This window comes from Panthera uncia, chromosome D2 (assembly GCF_023721935.1).
Source record: "Panthera uncia isolate 11264 chromosome D2, Puncia_PCG_1.0, whole genome shotgun sequence".
Classification (NCBI taxonomy): domain Eukaryota; kingdom Metazoa; phylum Chordata; class Mammalia; order Carnivora; family Felidae; genus Panthera; species Panthera uncia.
In genome coordinates this window covers 3,298,016-3,320,778 of record NC_064818.1, presented here as the reverse complement: position 1 = coordinate 3,320,778, position 22,763 = coordinate 3,298,016, and the positions used below count along the sequence as shown (strand labels likewise).

The 22,763-nt window shown below is 39.9% G+C and overlaps 1 protein-coding gene across 1 annotated transcript in view; it reads right to left on the bottom strand.

Moving 5' to 3' along the window:
- Positions 1 to 22,763, bottom strand: part of PCDH15 (protocadherin related 15) — a 741,840-nt gene that overhangs the window by 256,969 nt on the left and 462,108 nt on the right. Inside the window, exon 14 of the mRNA XM_049646661.1 lies at positions 8,292 to 8,371. Coding sequence (XP_049502618.1) covers positions 8,292 to 8,371 — 80 coding nt within the window. The remainder of the gene's footprint in view (positions 1 to 8,291; positions 8,372 to 22,763) is intronic.

Below are 22,763 nucleotides of genomic sequence, written 5' to 3'. Positions count from 1 at the left end.
ACAAGCAACTTAAACAGAAAATCTGAAAGCCCTAGCCATAGGACAATGAAAGAAAAAAGAAAACTGAGTTATTGCTTTCCGTTTTTCCCCTTGGTTTCAGGTTCTAATATCTATGTTCTTCCTTGTACATTAAATTAGAAAATCTCTAGAAATTTATATAGTATTCCCATTTACAGCCATATTATAATTAAACAGCTAATTTTTAATGGTCTGGTAATTGTTACAAAGATAGCTCCTTGCTCAATACAATGTGTGCCTTGTGCCCAGTGCAGTAGGCAGTTGGGCAGGATATTTGGGAGACGGAGAAGGAGAGAAAGGATAAGTAGTATCTTTTGGTATTTATAGCTGAAGGACTAGCTGATGGATACACATAAGCATGCTTTCCTGAAATTCCTGAAACAATTGGCAAGGGCGAGTGTTCCTACCAGCTGGCTGGAACTATAGTTCAAATACACTGGGCTGCATCTAGGAATGCAGTAAATCTTGTACGTTCATATATTAAAAGTATGTAAGAACAGTTTATGTTAAAACAATAATAGTGCTACATAAATTTTGCATGACTGAAAATGTAGCGCACGGGGTGACATCAGTGGTCTTGAAGATGGAAGCCAGCATCCCCACTGCTACCCTTATCCACTAAGAATTGTGTTTGTAGGTCTGGGGGATGCCTGAAGGAATGATGCATGGTTCTTGCCTTTATTTCGTCTAACCCAGAACTTACTAGAGGCAGAAAAGCAGTGGGTTTTTCTAGAAAACACTGTAAGGCGGGGAGCACCCTGCAGTCACCTGAGGCAAAAGATTACAGCTGAGGTGTACAATAGAGTGCTGGAGGCCTGGAAGAAAAGGTGGGCAGAGAGTTTCTTGGGAAACCAGGACATTGGGAAGCACCCACATATACTGGGGAGTGGGGTAGCACTGAGAGTCCAGAGATAAACCCATGCATCTGCAGCCAGTTGGTTTTCAACAAGCATGAAGATTATTCAACAGGGAAAGATTCATCTCTTAAACAAATGGTGCCGGGGCAAGTGGAGATCGACACGTGAAAGAATGACCTTGGACTGTCTTATTACACCATAGATGGAAGTTAACTCAAAACGAATGAACAATCTAATCTAAGTACTGAAACCATGAAACTCTTAGACAAAAACTTGGAGATAAATCTTCATGATCTTGGATTTGACAATAGGTTCTTAAATATGACACTAAAAGCCTGAGCAGCAAAAGAAAAAAAAAAAAAATAGGTATATTGGACTTCACCAAAATTAAGAATTTTTGGCATCAAAGGACATCACCAACAAAGTGGAAGAAATATACAAAATGGGAGAAAATATTTGCAAATCCTATATCTGATAAGAGTCTGGCTCAGCAAATGGATAAAGGATTCTTAAAACTCAACAACAAAAATACAAACAACTCAATTAAAAATTAGGCAAAGAGGGGCACCTGGGTGACTCCGTCGACAGATCGGAGCCTGGAAGCTGCTTCGGATTCTGTGCCTCCCTCTCTCTGTGCCCCTCCCCCACTCACACTCTGTCTCCGTCTCAAAAATAAATAAACATTAAAAAAAATTAGGCAAAGGACTTGAACAGACATTTCTCCAACAAAGATACACAAGTGAGCAAAAAGCACATGGAAGGATACTCAACATCATGAATCAGCAGGGATCTAAACCAAAACTGCAATGAACTCCCATTTCACACTCACTAGGATGCATACCATTAACAAAACAAATGGGAAAATAACATGTTGAGAAAGATAGAAAGGAATCAGTCGGAATGCTAGCACATTGCTGGTGGGAATGTAAAATGGTCTAGTCACTGTGGGAAACAGTCAGGCAGTTCCTCAAAAAGTAAACATAAAATGACAGTATGACCCTGCAATTGCAATTCTAGGAATATACTCAGGAGAATTGAAAACAGATTCTTAAATACATGTACATATGTGCTCATAGTGGCAGTATTCACAACAGCCAAGACCTAGAAAAACTGTCCAAATGGCCATCCAATTATGAATGGATGAAAAGAGGGCACACGCACTCCATGAGATACTACACAGGTATAGAAAGGAATGAAGTCCTGACCCATGCTTCAACGTGGCTGAACTGCAAAACCTTAGGCTAAGCGAAAAAAGCCAGACACAACATTCACATGTATTATTCCATTTATAGGAAATATGGACAATAGATAAATCCGTAGAGACAGAACATAAATTGCTGGTTGCCAGGGGTAAACGGAGGGACGGATAGGGGGCAGCCGCTTACATAATGGGTCGGGTTTCCTTTTGGAGTAATAAAGATATTCCAGAACAAGATACAAGGGGGGTCGGCAGCCGCGTACTTATTTTGGAGTAATAAAGATATTCCAGAACAAGATACAAGGGGTAGTTGTGCAATGTGGTAAGTCTGCTAAATGCCTCTGAATCGTTCACTTTGACATGGTTCGTATTATGCCATGTGAATTTCACTTCAACTGTATTAATTATATCGCACAGAATCCCCTCAGCAAACGTGAAGGCTATGTTTCTGAAATGAGTCGTGCTGGACAAAATCAAGCTCTGTAAGACATGAGTTGGTTTGCCTAACCATAATGATGGAGTTCCAAAGTTGTTTACACAATGCAAATAAAATGTCGTGGAGGGTATCTTCTTCCAAACAAACCAGTCTGCATTGAGAACCTGCATCTCCAAGTTACCATTTCTCCAACTGCCCTGTTGATGAGGAAACACTGTAGAGTAGCCGCGTCATGGGCTGAGAAAAATGATCTCACAGATTCCATGTTCCTACTGTACGCTTCCTTTAAGCGTTTTCAGTACATTCTACTGGCTGTGATTTAATATTGTTTACACTCACAAGTATCTGTGTCATTCAGAGATTTATCATGTTGCCTGCGGGCATCATGTTTCAGGCTTCACGATGACATCTAGAGAGGACAGAGTGTACCTGAAATAATGACATCGAGAGAGGACAGAGTGTACCTGAAATGACATGCAGAGAGGACAGAGTGTACCTGAAATAACATGGAGAGAGGATAGAGTGTACCCGCAAGTGTGTGGTTGCTGCACGTTGGACATGGTGTTCGTGTTAAATAGTGATTAGTGGTTAACAAAGGCAGACTGACAGGAGGAGGCAGGTGTGGGCTGTGGTTGAGGGAAGCAGACTGTGGCAGGGGCAAAGGGGGGGTGAAAGGCGTGAGAAGCAGTTCGTCTGAATACGTATTTTGAAAGTAGGGTTGACAGAAAAGCAAATGCATATCACTTTGTTATATGTTATTTAATCTTCAGGGAAATCATAAAGTTCACACTGATGTGAAAAGTATAATCAAGCCTTAAACTTGGTATCAAAATGAATGTAGTCATGTAGAAAATGAGCACAATGGCAGTGAAGGTAAAAGAATTTTCAAATAAAATTCTAACCACGGGCAGATATAACTCTTTGAGGGTCTTCTGTTTAGCTTTTTAACTTTTGCATTAAACTCATATGCTCTTTACAATTCTGTCTATAGGAATTCCTCACCGTCCTGCAATAATAACTTAGATATTTGGCCATCGTACTATAAAGGAAGTTTTTAAATATATTTTGTTTAAATGTTTACTTCTCTGTCAATGTTTGGTGAATAAATATTTGCTGTATCATGTGCAACTAGTGACAAGACACCATGAGAAGTTGTTAAAATAATTCAGTACGTTACAGAACCACACAGATCTGGTCATTTAATGCATGGCATGGAATGATTTTCATGAAAGATGGCTGTGATTTTGAAGAACAAGTTATTTCCTTCAAAGAGTGTGTTCCTTTCATGGCTAAATGACTAATCCAATACATTAATATGTATATAACAGTGCAACATTCTGTAGATCTATATTAGCATTGAAGTGATTATTTATCACTACTGATGTTTTTAAAGATTTACAAAAACCTTTGGCATATTTTTATTTCAATAGAAAAAAGTAAGTTAATGGGATTGTAATAATGATTATTGCTAAAATTTGTATCATAGCACAAAATAATATAATATTTAAAGTAAACATGAATATATACTTTTTTTTTTGTTTGAAGAAGGAAAATGTAACTGGAAACATTAACTGTATAACTTATAGTGTCTCCTAAGGTAGACCATTATTTCTTTCCTATTAGTTTTTTTTTTAGGTTTATTTTACTTATTTTGAGAGAAAGAGGGAGGGGAGGAGGAGAGAGAGAGGGAGAGAAGGAGAAAGAATCTCAAGCAGGTTCTGCACCAGTAGCGGGGCTCGAACTCAAGAGCTGTGAGATTATGAGCTGAGCTGAAACCAAGAGTCAGATGCTTAACCGACTGAGCTACCCAGGTGCCCCTATTTTCTATTACTTGCTAAAAGAGTAGCTGAAGTATTTGAATCCTTAAAACTTACACAGAACCAGTGGCACTCATTTTCACAATTAGCCCAGAAATTTCAGAGAGGGAAGGGATTAAAATTTCAATTTTCCCACATTTCAAATGGGGAATATATTGGTAACGAATATATTCAATTAATATATTCATTGAATATTGAAATATATTGGTAATGGTCGAGGGCAGCCTGCAAATATAATGACAGCAACAGCTCTGAGGTGGCTGAAATAAAATGACCCTAGGTAGAAAGCAACAAACGCAGCGTTGTGGACTCTGAATCAAGAATGATCATCAAAGGAGACCGTGCCGTCATCACAGGGATGTTCTGGACACAGGCTGTCCCAGAAGCATCTTGCATTTAAGAAGATGGCTGTCTGAGTTGAGGTGGGGGCCAAGTATCAAGAACTGTGGTCAATTTAGACAAGGAGGAGGCTGCCCTGACATCTTTCACACCTTGAAGAACCTCTGTGACCTAGTTAGGTCACACAAAAGCTGAGATGAGAGAAGAAGCAGAGAAACCCTTGCTATGGGAGCAGCTTGGGTGGAGAATTGCTTTGGTAAAGTTGGTGGCTCATCAGATGTCACAGCTAGCAGCTGGAAATCCTTCAGCCTCAAGGGAGAAGCAGGTAAACACAGGGATGGAAATCCTTAACAGACAGTAAGGCCTGGGCTTCCTGCTCATGAGGGCAGGTGAAAGGTTCATTCTTGTCTTTTTTAAAAACAGCATTAAAGGGGCGCCTGGGTGGCTCAGTCGGTTAAGCGTCCAACTTCAGCTCAGGTCACGATCTCGCGGTCCGTGAGTTCGAGCCCCGCGTCAGACTCTGGGCTGATGGCTCAGAGCCTGGAGCCTGCTTCCGATTCTGTGTCTCCCTCTCTCTCTGCCCCTCCCCCGTTCATGCTCTGTCTCTCTCTGTCTCAAAAATAAATAAACGTTAAAAAAAAAAAAACAGCATTAGAAACGTGTAATTCACAGGTAATCAAATTCACCCATTCACAGGGTACAATTCCATGAATTTTTGTTTTATTCATATGTAATTCACATGTGATCAAATTCGTACCATTTCATGGTACAATTCCATGAATTTTAGTTATTTGCAGAGCCGTCTGACCATCAGGACAATCAACTTTAGAATGCGTTCTTCACTGTTAGCATGGTCCACTGTCAGTGACTCCCTATTCTCTCCCACCCCCAGTCCTAGGCAACCACTAGTGTCCTGTTTTTGTCCCTAGAGATTGGCCTATTCTGGACATTTCGTAAAAGTGGAATTATACTATGTGTGGTCCTTTGTGAACAACTTTTTCCACTCAGTATAATGTTTTCAAGGCTCATCCATGTTGTAGTGGGTGTCAGCACTATGTTCTCCTTTATTGACAAAGGATTCCAGTGTATGGATGTACATTTTGTTCATCCATTCATCCGTACATGGACATTTGAGTTGCTTCCACATTCTGCTCTTGTAAATAATTCTGTTGTGCATATATTTGTGCAACTTTTTATGTGGATGTATGTTTTCATTTCTTGAGCAGATACGGGTAGAATTACTGGGTTATATGGTGACTCTGTGTGTAACATTAGAAGACGACACATTGTGGGGCACCTGGGTGGCTCAGTCGGTTGAGCGTCTGACTTCGGCTCGGGTCATGATCTCAAGGTCCGTGAGTTCAAGCCCCGCGTCGGGCCCTGTGCTGACGGCTTGGGGCCTGGAGCCTGTTTCGGATTCTGTGTCTCCCTCTCTCTGACCCTCCCCCGTTCATGCTCTGTCTCTCTCTGTCTCAAAAATCAATAAACATAAAAAAAATTTTTTTTAAAAAGAAGACGACACATTGTTTTCCAAAGTACACACTTATTTTACTACCCCTCCAGGAATATATGAGGACTCAAATCTCCAAGTCCTCAGCCACCTCCTTTCTTTGTCAGTATAGACACTCAAAGGAGGTGAGAAGCAGTGCCTTGTGATTTTCACCTGCATTTCCCTAATGATAATTGATCGTGACTGAATTTCCATGTGCTTACTGGCCATTCATGTAGCTTCTTTGGAGAAATGTCTATTCAAATTCCTGTCCATTTTTATTTGGGTTATTTCTTTGTTTACTTTTGAGTTGTAATGGTTCTTTATATACTCTCTCTATACGTATGTCCTTTATTATCTGCTTTATTTAAGGGGAATGTGGGTGGCTCAGTCAGTTAAGCATCTGACTTCCGCTCAGGTCGATTTCACGGTTCATGGGTTCAAGCCCCACATCAGGCTCTGTGCTGACAGCTCAGAGCCTTCTTTGGATCCTCTGTCCCCCTCTCTCTGACCTCCCCTGCTTTCTCTCTCTCTCTCTCTCTCTCTCTCTCTCTCTCTCTCTCTCTTTCTCTCTCTCTCTCAAAAATGAATAAAGATTTAAAGAAAATATTTTCTCTCAGGCTGAGTGTGGTCTTCACTTTCTTGATAGTGTCCTCTAAATTATGTATTTTCCAAATTTTGTTGAAGTCCAACTTATTCATCTTGACATTTAATCACTTGTATGTTAGTGTCATATCTAAAAAAAACATTGCCTACAGATTTACTGTATTTTCTTCTAACAGTTATACAAATTTTTTTATCTCTAATATTCAGGTCTATGATCCAGTTGAGTTAATCTTTGCAAATGGCATGAAGATAAAGATAAAACTTCATTCTTTTGTATGTTGCCCCAAACTTGATTTATTGAAAAGATTATTCTTTCCTGATGGGATTGTTTTGGACTTTTTTTTTTGGGTGGAGGGAACCGATTGGCCATAAATGTTAGGGGTTAATTCTAGACCCTTACCTTTATTCTAGTGATCTGTACCTGTATTTTAATACAAGTACCACACAGTCTTGATTACAGTGAAAAATGTCCCTTGAAAAAGTTTTATTCATTTCAGGATGATTGTAAACTTTAGCTACTTGAGATCTGTACATACCTATTGGATAAAATTCAAAATAGTTAAGTCTTTCCATTTTTTAAATGGAAGTTTACTCATGTGTGAAATCTAAAAGTCTGAGCAATACTATTTCTAACTGTGTACTAACTCACAGTTGGAACATCCTAGTCGACTTGACATTGTAGGTGCTTTTCCCAAGACCAGTGACCACACATGGCTCCCTTGAGTTGGCCTTATGTACCACATGTTTGTGAGACTGAAGCAATGCCTGGGTCATTTGTCAAAATGTTCACTTTATAACCATGGGCCAACTTTAGGCTTCCATACTTTTAGGGAGTAAAGCAACTCAGGGCCGCACAGAAAGAACCAGAGAGGTAGCAAACATGACTCTTTAATGACCAGCCATGTGGGACAGAAGCAAGCCTACTGTGATCTTGCAGAAGGAAGCCAGTGATCTCTCAAGGGTTCAGTGTTCCTCCTGACTTTCTCCTGGTGATGACTAACATGTCTCTGCTGTGCTCAGAGAGCTGGGTACAGCCACACTGATAAGACCCCAGGAGGCATGGCAGGGACACTCAATATTTTGTGTGAGCTGTTTAAGACTATATGTACTTTACTCAAAAACTGAAGGATGGATTTTGGTGGTACTTTAACTTGGAATTTATGCTTTGTCTTACACAATTCTCTTTGAATGAACAATTTAGCGCCACGTTACTCTTTGTAGAAATGCCCTTGTTATTATGAGTAACTGACAACTTTAAAGGGATCTAATTAATCCCAGCCTACAAATAAAATGTTTCCACCTCAGTGGATTTTACCTAGTAAAAATGTTTAAAATAAATAGTCTCCTGGGTAATATTTCTGAATTCAGAATTATCCCCCACCCCCAGACCTCATTAACATTCATGGGGAACAAAAAGTAAAATAAAACTACAAACAGCTGAAAGTCTCTGATTAGAAGTCTGTTCCCTTGGTACCAATACATTGTTTAATGCTTTTTTTTAAAATAAATTTTGAAATCATATTTAACTTACGTTTCTGAAAGATTAAAAACTCGCTGGGGATCTCCATTCTCAATGGCATATGTTATTGGGTCTCCCTCTCGATCAGTTGCCTTCAGAGAGAAAACACGACTAAATTATCAAGTGATTGATGCCCTCCTAGTCAGTACAATATAATATAGAAGCTTGAAACCAACATTACAGGATATCCATGAGACTCTTAAAGAATAAACAATGAGCTGATGGCAGGAGGTAAAATACAGAATTTCATATCTGACCTCAGCATCCTGTCATTTTATCTCATGTGAAAGTAGTGAGTAAGAATAGTATTTTCTTCACACATACGTAATCCTACCTGGCGTGGAAATATAGTAATGACTTTCCTAAGGTTTGTGTATTTAATTTTACCCGAGAGTATCACTACACTCTGCATAAATGTTTGCAGTGCAGAGAAATTCCTTTTTCTGCTGAGAATATATTGAGTCAGGAAGCTTTGTGGTTAAGAATCTCGAACTTGAAGCCAAAAGCCCGAATTCAAAACTGGCTCCACTGACTAAATATGTGATTATTTTTCAATTTCTTCATTTGTAAATGAGAACTAGAACAATACAAACGTTAATCACTATTGGGAGGTTTAACTGAAATGATTTATGTCTGTTAGCACAGACTAACATCTGGTGCGTTGAAAGTTTCCAAAAACTGTTACTCTTTTTTTTTTTTTTCTTTTTCCCCACCTTCACTCAATTCAGAGAAGACAAAACCTATAGCTTTGGACTTTGAGTATATATCCCTAACCCCAGCCTTTCCTCAGCATTTCAGGCATATCCCCTGCCCACCTGAACACCCAGTTGGATGAGTGACAATCATCCCCAATTTAAAATGTTCAAAATCCCAAATCCTGCTCTCTCTCTCTCCCTCCTCTGCCCTCAAGAAAACAACAGCCTACTGTTCTCAGTCTTAGTTATCTCAGTGATCGTGGCGACTGCAACCCCCACCCCCCTTCTTGCTCAGGTCTCATATCTTGACTTTAATTGCTCATTCCTACTCTCCAGTGCACCCCATCAGCAAATCCCACTGGGTCCATCCCCAAACTGTCTGCAGTGTAAATCTGTATCTGATCCCCTCCCCACTACTGTCTTCTTCATGGATCCCAATAATGACCATCTTCCTGGTGGCCCTGATGTTTCCCTTGTACCCTCCCTGCAGTCAAATTTTATTTTATTTTTTAAAAAAAATTTTTTAACGTTTATTTATTTTTGAGACAGAGAGAGACACAGCATGAACGGGGGAGGGGCAGAGAGAGAGGGAGACACAGAATCAGAAGCAGGCTCCAGGCTCTGAGCGGTCAGCACAGAGCCCAGCACAGGAGTCGAACTCACAAACCGAGAGATCATGACGTGAGCCGAAGTCGGACGCTTAACCGACTGAGCCACCCAGGCGCCCCAAATTAAGCAAAGTGATCACTTTTTTCAGACCTACGTTTTATTTCTTTTGAGTAACACTATTACATTATTACAGATACACAATAAAACACAATGGAATAAAATAGTAAGATACAATGAAATAATAAACTACCTAGGGTAATATCTTTGAAACATTCCATATATGTCTAAATCTAAACTTTTAATTTAAAATCTAAAATTAATTATAATAGAAATCTGAGAGTAGAGAGCAAGAAAAAAAATATCGTTTTTAAACAGGCTCAATGGAATTGATCACAGATGCTTGATATTTTCATCATTTCTTGTTCTTTGCCAGGCGAGTATTAGCCAAAAAAGATAAAACAGAACTACAAATAATGACACAGTCAACTTTTGAAGAAACACAGAATTATGCTATATTGGTGAGACAGGGAGACCAAAGGAGTCCATAAAAATCTGCTTTTTACTCATTTTCCAGCTTCCTTTCTAAGACCGACCCTCACCTTATTCACGTCTTGTACTATATCCTTGCAAGGCACAAGGAGTTAATGATTTCTTTGGAGTCTTCCAGTATAACAGAAACATCTAAGGAGTGACTGGACAAGAATGGATGATTGAGGCCATGCTAGGGAAATTTCAGAACCCCCATGTTAGACACCTCAACGCCAAGACTCTTGGCTTCAGGGAATAAGTCAGCTATGGAGGACACCTGGACGTTTTTTCTTGGTCTGACTGGTTAGGGGAAGTGTACATCAGACCACGATCCTCAGTAAAAACCCCAGATTCTAAACAAAGAGGAGACTCTCTCTCCTTTCCTTTCCGAGTCTCCCCGACATTCTATCCGTACCTGGTCTCTCTGGACCTTCAATAAAGTGTGCCCTCACCTCCTGCTGGCTCATGTTTCACTTCTGTCCTATGCACGTCAGGGACCCTCCTGGCTGGCTGGTCCTGTGAGACCCACTCAGTGTCCTCAGACCTGGGCTGCCTACATCATTAAGAGACTGCATTTTACCACTAAAAAGTGCACACTGAACTTTTTCTGTTGTTTTTCTCTTTCAATCAGTCATTTAAAAAAAAATTTAATGTTCATTCATTTTGAGAAACAGAGAGAGACAGAGTGCAATTAGGGGAGGGGCACAGAGAGAGGGAGACACAGAAGCAGGTCCCAGGCTCTGAGCTGTCAGTACAGAGCCCTACGTAGGGCTCGAACCCGTGAACTGGGAGATCATGACCTGAGTCAAAGTCAGACTCTCAACTGACTGAGCCACCCAGGCGCTCCTCAATCAGTCATTTTTACCTGTCATATAGTTATAGATATAATCAATTTCTTTTTATTTGTTCATTGGCATGTGGTTGTTGTTTTCTGAGAGACAATTTATTGTTTGTATTTTCAATGAGCCAGAAGTAATGGATTCTGAAACAAGATAGATTTGCGTGGATACAGTTAAGTTCAGATTAATGTTAGCCTTTCTTCTAATGTATCGGGTCTACCCTAACACTTAACATTATTGCTGTGGGATGAGAGCATGGTGAATGTTGCATCATTGTATTTATGTAAGTCATTATATTGTTATGTTACTAAAATAATAACAAAGAGAAATTCCTAAAGAGCTTCCCATTTTTTCATCCACATTAATTACTTTCAATTCCCGAGGTACCTTGAAATATTTCTTCCAGTTTTGTTTGGCCCTTTAAATGCCTCAGACTTTAAGAAATGTGAGAGCCGGTACTTTGCCTATGTCATACTTTTTAAAAAGATTTGTTTGTTGGTTGGTTTATTTTTAAGTAAGTTCCATGCCTTGCATGGAGCGCAACACAAGGCCTGAACTCAGATCAAGACCTGAGCTGAGATCAAGACCTGAGCTGAGATAAAGAGTCGGATGCCCAACCGACTGAACTACCCAGGCACCTCACCTACTTCATTCTTTTTTTCTACTTAATTTTTTTTAAGTTTCTTTATTTATTTTGAGAGAGGGAGAGAGCACGAGCAGGGGAGGGGCACAGAGAGGGAGAGAGAGAATCCCTCGCAGGCTCCATGGATGCAGGACTTGATCTCACAAACCATGAGACCATTCATGACCTGAGCTGAAACCAAGAGTCAGAAGCTTAACCGGCTGAGCCACCCAGGTGCCCCCAACTACCTCATTCTTATATGAGGTTGTGCCCACACTAGAAAGCTTGAAGACCCAGGATTTGGAAGGAAATCCTTATCTGATTGTTTTGTTTCTTTTATTCTTATAGCCAATCCTCTGTGGTTGTTTTAGGACCCGTGGCCAGTGGTGTAGTAATTAGGGAGGATTTATAATTTCTCAGTCAAGGAAGGAAGGGGGAAGGGTGTTATCTGGACGAGAGCTCTGAAATCTAACCACTATAAGTGTCGGCACTTGTGTAAATACTCTGTGTCTCCTTCTGTCAGTATTTAGGGAAAGACATGCTTTAAAGGAAGAAATAAGACATAAAAGGTAAACATGGAAAAGTCAGAAAAAGCAATGATCTTTGTAATAAGATTTGACCATATGCATATTTATGACCTAAAATACCTTTCTGAAAACATTTTATACATAGTCCTTTTTTTTTTTCTATATGTGAGTCTAGCCAGCTGTCTCTGAATGATGGGCAGAAATTCAAATATGGTTTTGAACAGCGAATCCTTAAGTTAACATTGATTGACTCCTTACTTTGTGCTGGGAACGCTCTTTGCATGCATCATCTCATTTAAACCTCACAGTAACCATGTAGGTGAAAGAGAAAGACCAAGGGCTTTGTTACCACTCCAATTAGAGTTCCCTATAACTTACTTCATTGGAAGATACATCTGTTTTTTTTTTTTTTTTAACATGGAAATTAATAGTTACCATTTCATCTGAAAAATAGAGAGGGCATGGGCTCCTGGGTGGCTCAGTCGGGTAAACCTCTGACTCTTGATTTTGGCTCAGGTCATGATCTCATGGTTCATGGGATCGAGCCCCACACCTGGCTGTGCACTGACAGTGTGGAGCCTGCTTGGGATTCCCTCCCTCCCTCTCTCTCCCTCTCTTCCCCTTTCCTGCTCTCTCTTTCTCTCAAAATAAATAAATACACTTACACTTAATTTTTTTTTAAGGGAGAGGTTAGTGTCACTTAAGACACTAGACATATAGAACAGAAGGGAATTTCTCATCCTTTGTACACATACATTTTCTATGCCTTTATTTTCGATGAGCCGAGTCCAATGTAAGCCTCTCACGCAAGGTCTGGGGGGGAGCGGTCATCTCCCTGGGGGGTTATCCCAGCATGAACTGGGAAGGTTCCAGAACCACCCCCTCATTCACAGCCCTGGAGCCACCTCCGCTCAGACAGGACGCCCGACTATAAGAGGAAGCTAACAAGAATAACGCATACAGTATTCACTCATTGATGCACCAAATATTCATTAACCGTCTGTGCTGTGTGAATAAGCACTGAGGCTCCAATGAGACAAAATTCCGGGAGCCACACAGACAAGGATTCTTCTTCCTTCGTGCCACTTGTACTGTAAGGGGGGGCGCCAGAGATCAAGCAGAATAATTAATGAAAATATACAGCTTTCAGATCTGTGTAAGTGCAGCTGTAATATAAAATATTTGGGGAAGGACATACAGGGAGGGGAGGAGGCAGGCTTGCCATCATGTACGGGTCATCAGGAAAATGTGAAAAGTTGGCAGACGCTTGTGAAAGGGGAGACAGCAAATCATGTGGGGAAGGGAATTCTGGCAGAGGGCACGGCCAAGGAAAAGGCAGTGACATGGGGACATGCCTCATGAATTTAAGGAATGGTAAGCAAATGGAAAACCAGCTCATGTTTTGTGTGGCCTCACGTAAACAACCCGAGGTTAAATATCCTTGGTTACATGATTGAGCGATGCTCACTTTGGATAGCTAGCACATCATGGAATTCAGTCACTGGTTTTCTGATAGATGTTTGACAACATGGTGAACTACGGCAAAGCTAATTTTCCTTTAATTTGTGCTTGCAGGACAAAGAATATCTTTAAAGACCAAGGCCACTGCTGTTTCTAACTGCTCACCCAGACAGCTCACTGCATGTAATTCAGCTCCCCCATTTTTCAGAAGCACCAACAGGGGCGCAAAAGTATTTGTCTCAATAAGCGCTGTGCTTAGGCATTGGAAAAAAAGGAATTTTGAAAAAGAAAACAAATCTTCTCTAAACTAATATTCGTTCATGTTAAAGAGGAATACAGCCATCAAGTACCATCTGGTAGAGTGCACTTTATGTGCACAGAATGATTCTGCACATTTCACAGGACATTAAGACAAACCACCTGCCCTGAGGGATTCTAAGATAGATAAAAATCAACGGATTTAGATGATCTTTTCTTTTCTCACTTAGGCAAACGAGTTCTGATTTATGTTATTAAACTGAGAGCGAGAACGGAGGTTTTCAATTCAGGGCAGCGGCGTTTCCAAAAATGTGTATGTGTGCCCTCCTGGCTTTAAACTGCTGGCCCTTTCACAAAATGTTAATGTTTAGGAATCTATTTCGATGAACAATGAAGACTTTTTAATGTCAAGAAGTCTTGTTTTGTCATTTGTGATCCTCGTAAAACCTCCTTTTTGAAAGAAGTTCATTTGTGTAAAAAAAAGCCAATTGATTTTATTTTCTAGAAAAATGTAAGTAGTAGGAAAATGCAAACATGATGTATCTGAAAGTCAGATGTGCAGCTAACGTAGAATGTCTCTGTGATACCTGAGCACGCCTTAAGACCTGCAATTCTGTCCAGCTATTAAAGTATATTTCCCTACTTTACTCACTTTCCTACATGCCTGAGACTCTCTCCTCAGGTCTCCAGCCATCCTACCGCATCTTTATTCTCAGCTGGTGGCCCTGATCACTGTCTCACTGGGACCATTGAAGGAACCATCTACAATTTCCCAGATTTCTTAGACATACCTTGCCATACCCATCCACTCTTGTCTTTCTTCCTACTAGTGATAATGTGCCATCTGGACCCCTATTTAGGGAAAAATTTGGGGACAGAGTTTTGCATTCTACTTTTTCTCAATTGTTGTCTTTTCATTCACTCCTGAGACCATCTCCATCATGTTTCCAACCCTCCAGCAACCTCTGCACTGAAACTGCTCTTTTCAACACCTCCAGTAAATTCCACAATAGTAAAACCACTCATTGGTTCACAGTCTTTGTTTCTGTTCTTTGTTTTGTTTGCTTGTTTTTAACTGGACTTCTGAGCAGCATTAGACAGAACTGATCTCTCCCTTGTCCTTGATATGCTTTTTTCCCCCAAAGTCAGCTTCAGGACATGTGCTCCTCTGGGTCCCCATTCCTGGTACTTGTCACCACCTCAGCATTTCCAAATCAGTCTTTGGATGTCTTCCGCGTTGACTCCCTTAATAACCTATCCAACCTCCAAGTTCTAAGTAGTACTTAAATGCTCAAGACCCCAAACGTATACTTCTAATCCAGGCTTCTTCCCTAAACCCATACCCAACTGTCGACTCAATAGCTTTAATTAGATGTCAAAAGACATTTCACATTTAATATGTCCAATATGGAATTGTTCCTCTTTTCACTCTGGCTAATGAAAATCTGCTCTTGCCTGTTGCTCGGGCTGTATCTTAGTAGTCATTCTTCTCTCCCACACCTAATCACTAACAAATCTTCTGATGTTTATACCCACAAAATATAATGAGAAAAAAACACCTATCACCATTTCCAGAAATGTCACAACAGGTCTAGTCTGGACTAGATGGAAATAGCACCCTAACTAATTTGCACAATTTCTCATGCCTCACTGCAGGTCATTTTCATTACAGAATCCATATGATCCTTTTCAATTTTAAGTTTATTCGTGTCAGTGCTCTATTCAAATTCTTCCATTAATACCTGATTTCACTGAGAGCAGCTATCTCCATGCCTCCTCCATCACTGGGTGACTTCCTTTCTATGGGTTTCCTCCTCTCTTGCTTCATTCTGGTCCCATTAGTACCTTTACTATTCCTCAAACACACCAGGTGGGCCTGAACTTCAGGACCTATCCACATGTACCTGAAGCACTCCTCCCCCATCTGTATGGTTCATCTTTTCACCTTCTTCAGTTCTTTGCTAATGTCACCTTAGCAAAATCGTCACTGATCAAATTGTCATCCCCCATATATCCCTCTCCATTTTTCTCCATGTACGTTTCCACATAGCATTTCTCACCTTCTAACATTCTATATAACCCACTTATATATTTTGTTAATGTTTCTCTTTCGTACTAGAATGTATGAGCAGGTCACTTGTCTGCTTTGTTACTATACTGTTACTATTATTTACAGTTTGGGCTTGCCTTTGCATTTCCTGTGGCTGAGAGGGTAAATTTAATGGAATGAAGGAAGTACAGTGATCCAATTTTGTTTTGTACATTGATCAACTATATTTACAGTAAAAAATGTGCTTTAGTTTTCATTTACATACTTCATGTTGTTTTGTCTCAATGTCTTCCAAACTTGAATCAGAAGAGAGAGGGGTAACGTATAGGGGTGTGTGTGTGTGTGTGTGTGTGTGTGTGTGTGTGTGTGTGTGTATGTCTGTGTTAGTTTTATTCTACAGCAAGCATTTCATTGGGGCCAATCAACGTTTCAGTTATCTTTATCTATAACCCCAGAAGATTTGCTTATTACATTAATAAATGCTATAAATAAGTAATAATTGAAGATAGGTAGATTATATGAACAAAGTGTAAGAACCCAGGGAGTCCTTTGTCATTTGGAATGCTCCCCAAAAGTTGATTCCACTAGAGCATGGGTTCAATCTAATGACTCAGTTTCTTGTTGTCTGAAACTAAATAGAACATTAACCAAGCTCTCTCTAAAATACTGTTCAGTTTGTCTAAAGTGAACTTAAGTGTAAAATCTTGTCAGGCACATGAAAGGAATATCTTGCTTGCTGATATACAAGTTTGTGTGTAAGAGTATTTGGCTTGAGACATAATTTTCTAAGCAGTAGCATGTTGTGACAGTGAACACTAGCCCTCTCTTACTACTGCCTCTTGGCGGCTACTGATAATTTCTAAAGATAGTCTAATTATTGTGGAACGATATTTAGTTCTGGCCAGTTCTCAACACTCAACACTTGCTAATAAAATGAATAAATACAAATAGGAAACAACAGTTTTAATGCTAAAATAGCTAAACAAAATGACTCTTGTTCAGTTTTAAATAAATTGAAGTATATGTGTGTGTGTGTGTGTGTGTGTGTGTGTGTGTGTCTGTGTGTGTGTCTGTGTGTGTGTGGTGTGTTTCCAGGCCTGTGGAGATCTGAAGACAAAAAAAGCCTACACTTGAACTCTTGCACACTAGTTCAAGGATTTCTCAAGCCTTCCCCACAGCCTACATACTGTAGTTCCCAGACTTCAGCACATTAAAACCAGATTTTCAAAATAGTGGAGTTAATACAGCCAGTCCAACTGAATGAAGTATATAGCTCATGCTCTGATGGTACTGAGGGAAAGGGGCAGAAAAATCTACTTTACAAAGAGCATAGGTATCAAGAAGCATAGAGACCTATTAAGCCGCATGTACCACAATAACATCTGTTGATATAAATATAGAATCTAATTTAGAAACTAGTAATCACATTATACTGAGTTCATTAAGCCAAAAATGTATTGGGCAACCATTATAGAGAACATATTTAATGTTAGGAATCAGGAATTATATGTTATGCATTATAGTCTCTACCTTTGAGAAAATTCTGATCATTTGTGATATTAATACTGAGAAAGAGTTAAATAATGTTCAGTATGCTTTGGTTAAGCCTATACTTATAAAAAATAACCCAGAAGTGTGCTTGGGTGGCTCAGTTGGTTAAGCATCCGACTCTTGATTCGGGCTCAGGCCAAGATCTCATGGTTCGTGAGGCTGTTCCCAAGACAGGTTCTGCGCTGACAGTGTGGAGCCTGCTTGGCATTCTCTCCCTCCCTCTCTCTCTGCCCCTCCCTGCTAGCGCTCTCTCTCTGTCTCTCTTTCTCTCAACAATAAATAAATAAACATTAAAAAATAACCTAGAGCTAGTAATCATAAGATTGAGGACCTAGTCTCAATTATGTCACTTTTAACTACCTGAACTGGGCTCTGCCTCTGAAGTGACATTTGCAACCACAAAAATGGATAAACAACAGTTGAAATGGGAAGTCTAGGTAGTGAATGTAGAATCAGATGAGGAAATAGATGTTTAGAAAACTCTAGAATTCTATTCAGACAGAAAGTATTATCTAAGGAAATTAATTTAATTTGGTAGCTAAAAATCTTGAGCAAAAAAAAAAAAAAAACAATAAGGATGAAATCTGTCACTTATTAGCTATGTGAATTGCTAAACCTGTTTATGTCTCCAGGACTGCCTGTACGATGCTGAAATAGAATGGCATCCAATTCAGAGTTGGTATGATGATTACACAGTGGTAAAATAGTTCGTATCTATCCAGTGCATAGCATACACTTAATATACACTTACTATTGATGTTAATAGCAAGACTAAAAATGCATCATACAGATTTAGGAAAAAAAATCTGTAAAGTGTTTTTATTTTTTTTAATTTTTTTTAGTTTATTTTTTTTTAATGCTTATTTATTTTTGAGACAGAGAGAGACAGAGCATGAAGGGGGGAGGGTCAGAGAGAGGGAGACACAGAATCCGAAACAGGCTCCAGGCTCTGAGCTGTCAGTACAGAGCCTGACGCGGGGCTCGAACTCATGGACTGTGAGATCATGACCTGAGCCGCAGTCAGCCGCTTAACCGACTGAGCCACCCAGGCGCCCCTGCAAAGTGTTTTTAAAGAGAGTATCCTTCGGTCATCAATAGAACTCACTCCATGGAAGGCTGAACCATGTAGCACACATGATATGTTACCAATATCAGCAAGACATAAAATTTAAACCTAAAACATACAAATTCCTCCTAACCACATATGTATCAGAATGTTTGATCAGAATGCATCAGAAAATGTGACCTTGGTTAATTAATAAATTACTCTTGGAAGGGGAGGGATGGGCTGGGGTCAGGGTGAGCATACAGAAACGATGGGGAAAAAAGTCCTTGATACTTGGAGCTAAAAAGGACAAATTCAGTGATATCCATAATTCACTACAAATAATACCCAATACAAATTATTCTAAGCCAATAAACAGACCTTGCATGTAAAGATTATTAATACTTTTTGCAGATGATACATCCATTCAAAAATTAACAGGAACAGAGCACACAAGGGCAATACTTCAGGAATGGCTGAGTGAGGAGCTCTGTGGATCTCCCACAAAAACAACCATGACTACTAAAAAATATTTAAAAAGTTAAAAGTCTCTGGAAGTTGTACTACGAACACACAGTAATAGGAGAAATGTTTACTAAAAAAAAACTATGAAACCTCAGTTAGAAGAGGAACAGTCTGTGGAATTTGAGCTACAAGTTGTTTTTCCCTCCAAGTCTCAGCCAGCACAGCATGACAGAAGCTCCCCTCTTAGCAGGTGCATGCAGGATCACAGGACTCCTCTCCCACAGCTCCAGTCTCCGCCTATGGTATCTGCCCAGGAGGGACAGGCCAACATCATTCCTTCTGATCCCCTGTCACCCCATGTTTCAGAAACCCAGTGCCTATGGTCTACTGTTTTTACTGTGTCCACAATGGAATAAAATTAGAAACCAATAACATACAGTCTAAAGTTTGACAACCATGCAGAAATTAAACATGTACTCAGAAGATCATAGAAAGGGAATTAGAAAACACTTCAAAATGAATAAATTAAAAAAAAATTACAAAAATCCACACTAAAACTTATGCAGTAGTATAAGGCAGCTCTTGGAAAAACATTAATCACTATAAGCATCTATGTCTAAAAAGGGGTAAGTTCTCAAGGCAATAAATTTGCACCTTAGGACAATGGAAAAATATGAGTAAAATAAACCTAAAGTAAGCAGAAGTAAAAAAAAATAAAAATTAAAGAGGAAATTAATAAAATAAAAATAGAAAAGCATTAGAAAAAAATCAATGAAGTCAAAAGTTGGTATTTTGAAAAGATCAACAAAATCAACAAAATTCTAGTCAGATAAAGAAAAAAAAAGAGATTCAAATTACTAAAATCAGAAACAAAAGAGGAAACATCACTACTGGCTTCACAGCAATGAAGCAGATTTTAGAAAAAATGGGATGAAAAACTGTAACCCAACATGTTAAATAAACTAGATAAAATGAATAAATCCCTAGCAGTACACAAACTACCAAAACTGACTCAAGATGATCAAGAAAAGCTGGATAGACATATAATGAATAAAAAAGATTAAATTAGCAATCTTAAAAACAAAACAACAAAAAAAAAAACTTCCATAAAAAGAAAGGCCCAGGGGCACCTGGGTGGCTCAGTCGGTTGAACGTCCAATTTTGGCTCAGGTCATGATCTCACGGTTCATGGGTTTGAGCCTCATGTTGCGCTCTGTGCTGACAGCTCAGAGCCTGGAGCCTGCTTCAGATTCTGTGTCTCCCTGTCTCTCTCTGTCCCCCCTCCCCTGCTCGTGCTCTGTCTCTCTCTGTTTCTCAAAAATAAATAAATGTGAAAAAAAAAAAAGAAAGAAAGAAAAAGAAAGGCCCAAATGGGTTTACTAGTGAATTCTACCAAATATGTAAAGAACTGACAGCACCTTCCCAATCTCTTCTAAAATGTAAAACAAGAGGAAACACTCACTAATTTTAGGAGGCTTGTATTACCCTCTTACCAAAACCAGACAGAGGTAACTCAAGAAAAGAATTCTATAGATCAGTCTATCTTATAAATGTGGAAGTAAAAATCCTTAACAAAATACTAGCAACTCAAATTCAGCAATATATAGCAATTATTATACTCAAAGACCAAATGTGATTAGTCACAGGTATGCAAAGTTGCTTTTTAACGGAAGAAAATCAATTAATGTAATAAACAGATACATTTTTTCCAAAAAAAGTATCATCTCAGAAAAATCAGAAAAAGCATTTGACAAAATGCAATACTCTATTGTGATAGAAATGCTTAATAAAGAAGGCATTTAAGGGAACTTCCTCACACTGACAAAGGACAATCACACAAAACTCCTAACTAGCACTGTAGTGATGTTGAAAGACTAATGGTCTTCCCCAGGATCAGGAATAAAACAAAGATTTATACTAAAAACTATTACCACATTCTACTGAAAGTTGTAGCCAGGGTAATTAGGCAAGAAAAAAAAAAACATACAAGTCATCTTGGAAGGGAGGAAGTACAATCACCTCCATTTGGCAGATGATACCTTTTAAACAGAAAATCCTAGGGCACCTGGGGGGTTCACTCACGAGGTAAGTGTCTGACTCTTGGTTTTGGCTCAGGCCGTGATCTCATGTTTTCGTGGGTTCAAGCCCCGCATCAGGCTCTGTTCAAGCCCCGCATCAGCACAGAGCCTGCTTGGAATGAATCTCTCTCTCTCTCTCTCTCTCTCTCTCTCTCTCTCTCTCTCTCCCCCCCCCCCCTTCCTCTCTCTCTCTCCCCCCCTTCCCTTCACCCACTCACTCTGTCTCTCTCAAAATAAATAAACTTAAAAACATTAAAAAAAGAAAATACTAAAGAATCCACTCAAAAACTATGAGACTAATAACAAACGAGTTCAGAAAGGATGAAGGATATGAGACCAATATAAAAACATCCATAGTATTTCTATATATTGTGACAAACAATCAAAAATGATACGAAGAAAACAATGCCACTTCATAAAATTAAAAAACAAAATCCTTAGGAATAACTTTAATGAGAGCAGCAGAAACACTGCAATTTGAAAATTCCAAAACACTGTTGGAACTGACTGATGTGGGGAGTCAGAAGGAGCCTGGTGGGTGTTGGCGGCTTGTCACAGGGCATCCAAACCCAAGCAGGGTGAAGGAAGGCACTCGCAATGCCTGGAATTAATGGTAGAACCCGGGGCAAATAAGCTGGGCTTCTGTGGGAGGGAGCTGTGGCGTGGTGTGGCTGCAAAGCTCCAACAGGATGATGAGGGCATTGCCTGGGCTGCCGTGGGGGTGTTGTGCTAGGAGGTGATGATGCCGTCTGCGTGGGAAGGGGCTGGACAATCTACAGTGGGATGTCACGGCGCAGGTGGCATGAAGAAGCCACCATTCAGTGTAAGGTGGTGGCACCTGGTAGTGAGAGGTGCTGATGTTTGGACTCGGGTGGGAAGGTGTTTGCATCGTCCTGCCCAGCCCACCAGAGCCCACGCAGGATGTGGGGCACATGCCTGCAGGAGAAGAGGAGGGGAGGTCATGTAAGTGGCATTAGAATATGAGTGGGGTGAAGAGGACATCAGTATGGAGGTCAGAAACGGGAGGCTGGTTACCTCCAGTAAGTAAATTTACTGAAGATAATAAGGGCCAGTTTTCTCATTGTGACAGTTATTAGTATGAACTAATGGTTTTATATATATGCTATTTCACAATATATAAAAATGTGTACATAAAATATTGCATGCAATATGCATATGTATGTACGTGTGCAGAAAAATATGGAGGTGTAACATTAATACAGATGCAAATAAGCGTATGTGTATATATTGTACACGCCTATGTACTGGCACGTGGATATATGTGTACTTGAGTACATGTGTGCATGCACATATATTAACATCCATATATTGCCGAGCTTTGGTCATTGAGGAGGACTGCAAGCAGAGATATCTGATAGCGGAGGACATTCTGTGCCCTCAGATCTTTTTTTTTTTTTTTTTAATGTTTATTTATTTTTGACAGAGAGAGGGGACGGGTGGTGCATGAGTGGATGAGTGACAGACAGAGAGAGGGAGACACAGAATCTGAAGCAGACCCCAGGCTCTGAGCCTTCAGCACAGAGCCACCCAGGTGCCCCAACTTGGTTTCTAAATTCCATCCCCACTTAAAGAAATCAGAACTTTGTCAAGAAATGGTTAGACCCAGGGCTGGGATAAGGGAAGTATAAGATGAATCTGGACCACCTTGCTGAGCTAGAAAGTAGCCAGGTGCTCCAAACACGATGGGGCGTGCTAAAAGGACACAAGAGCCTGCCTGAATGGGCTCGCCAAGACT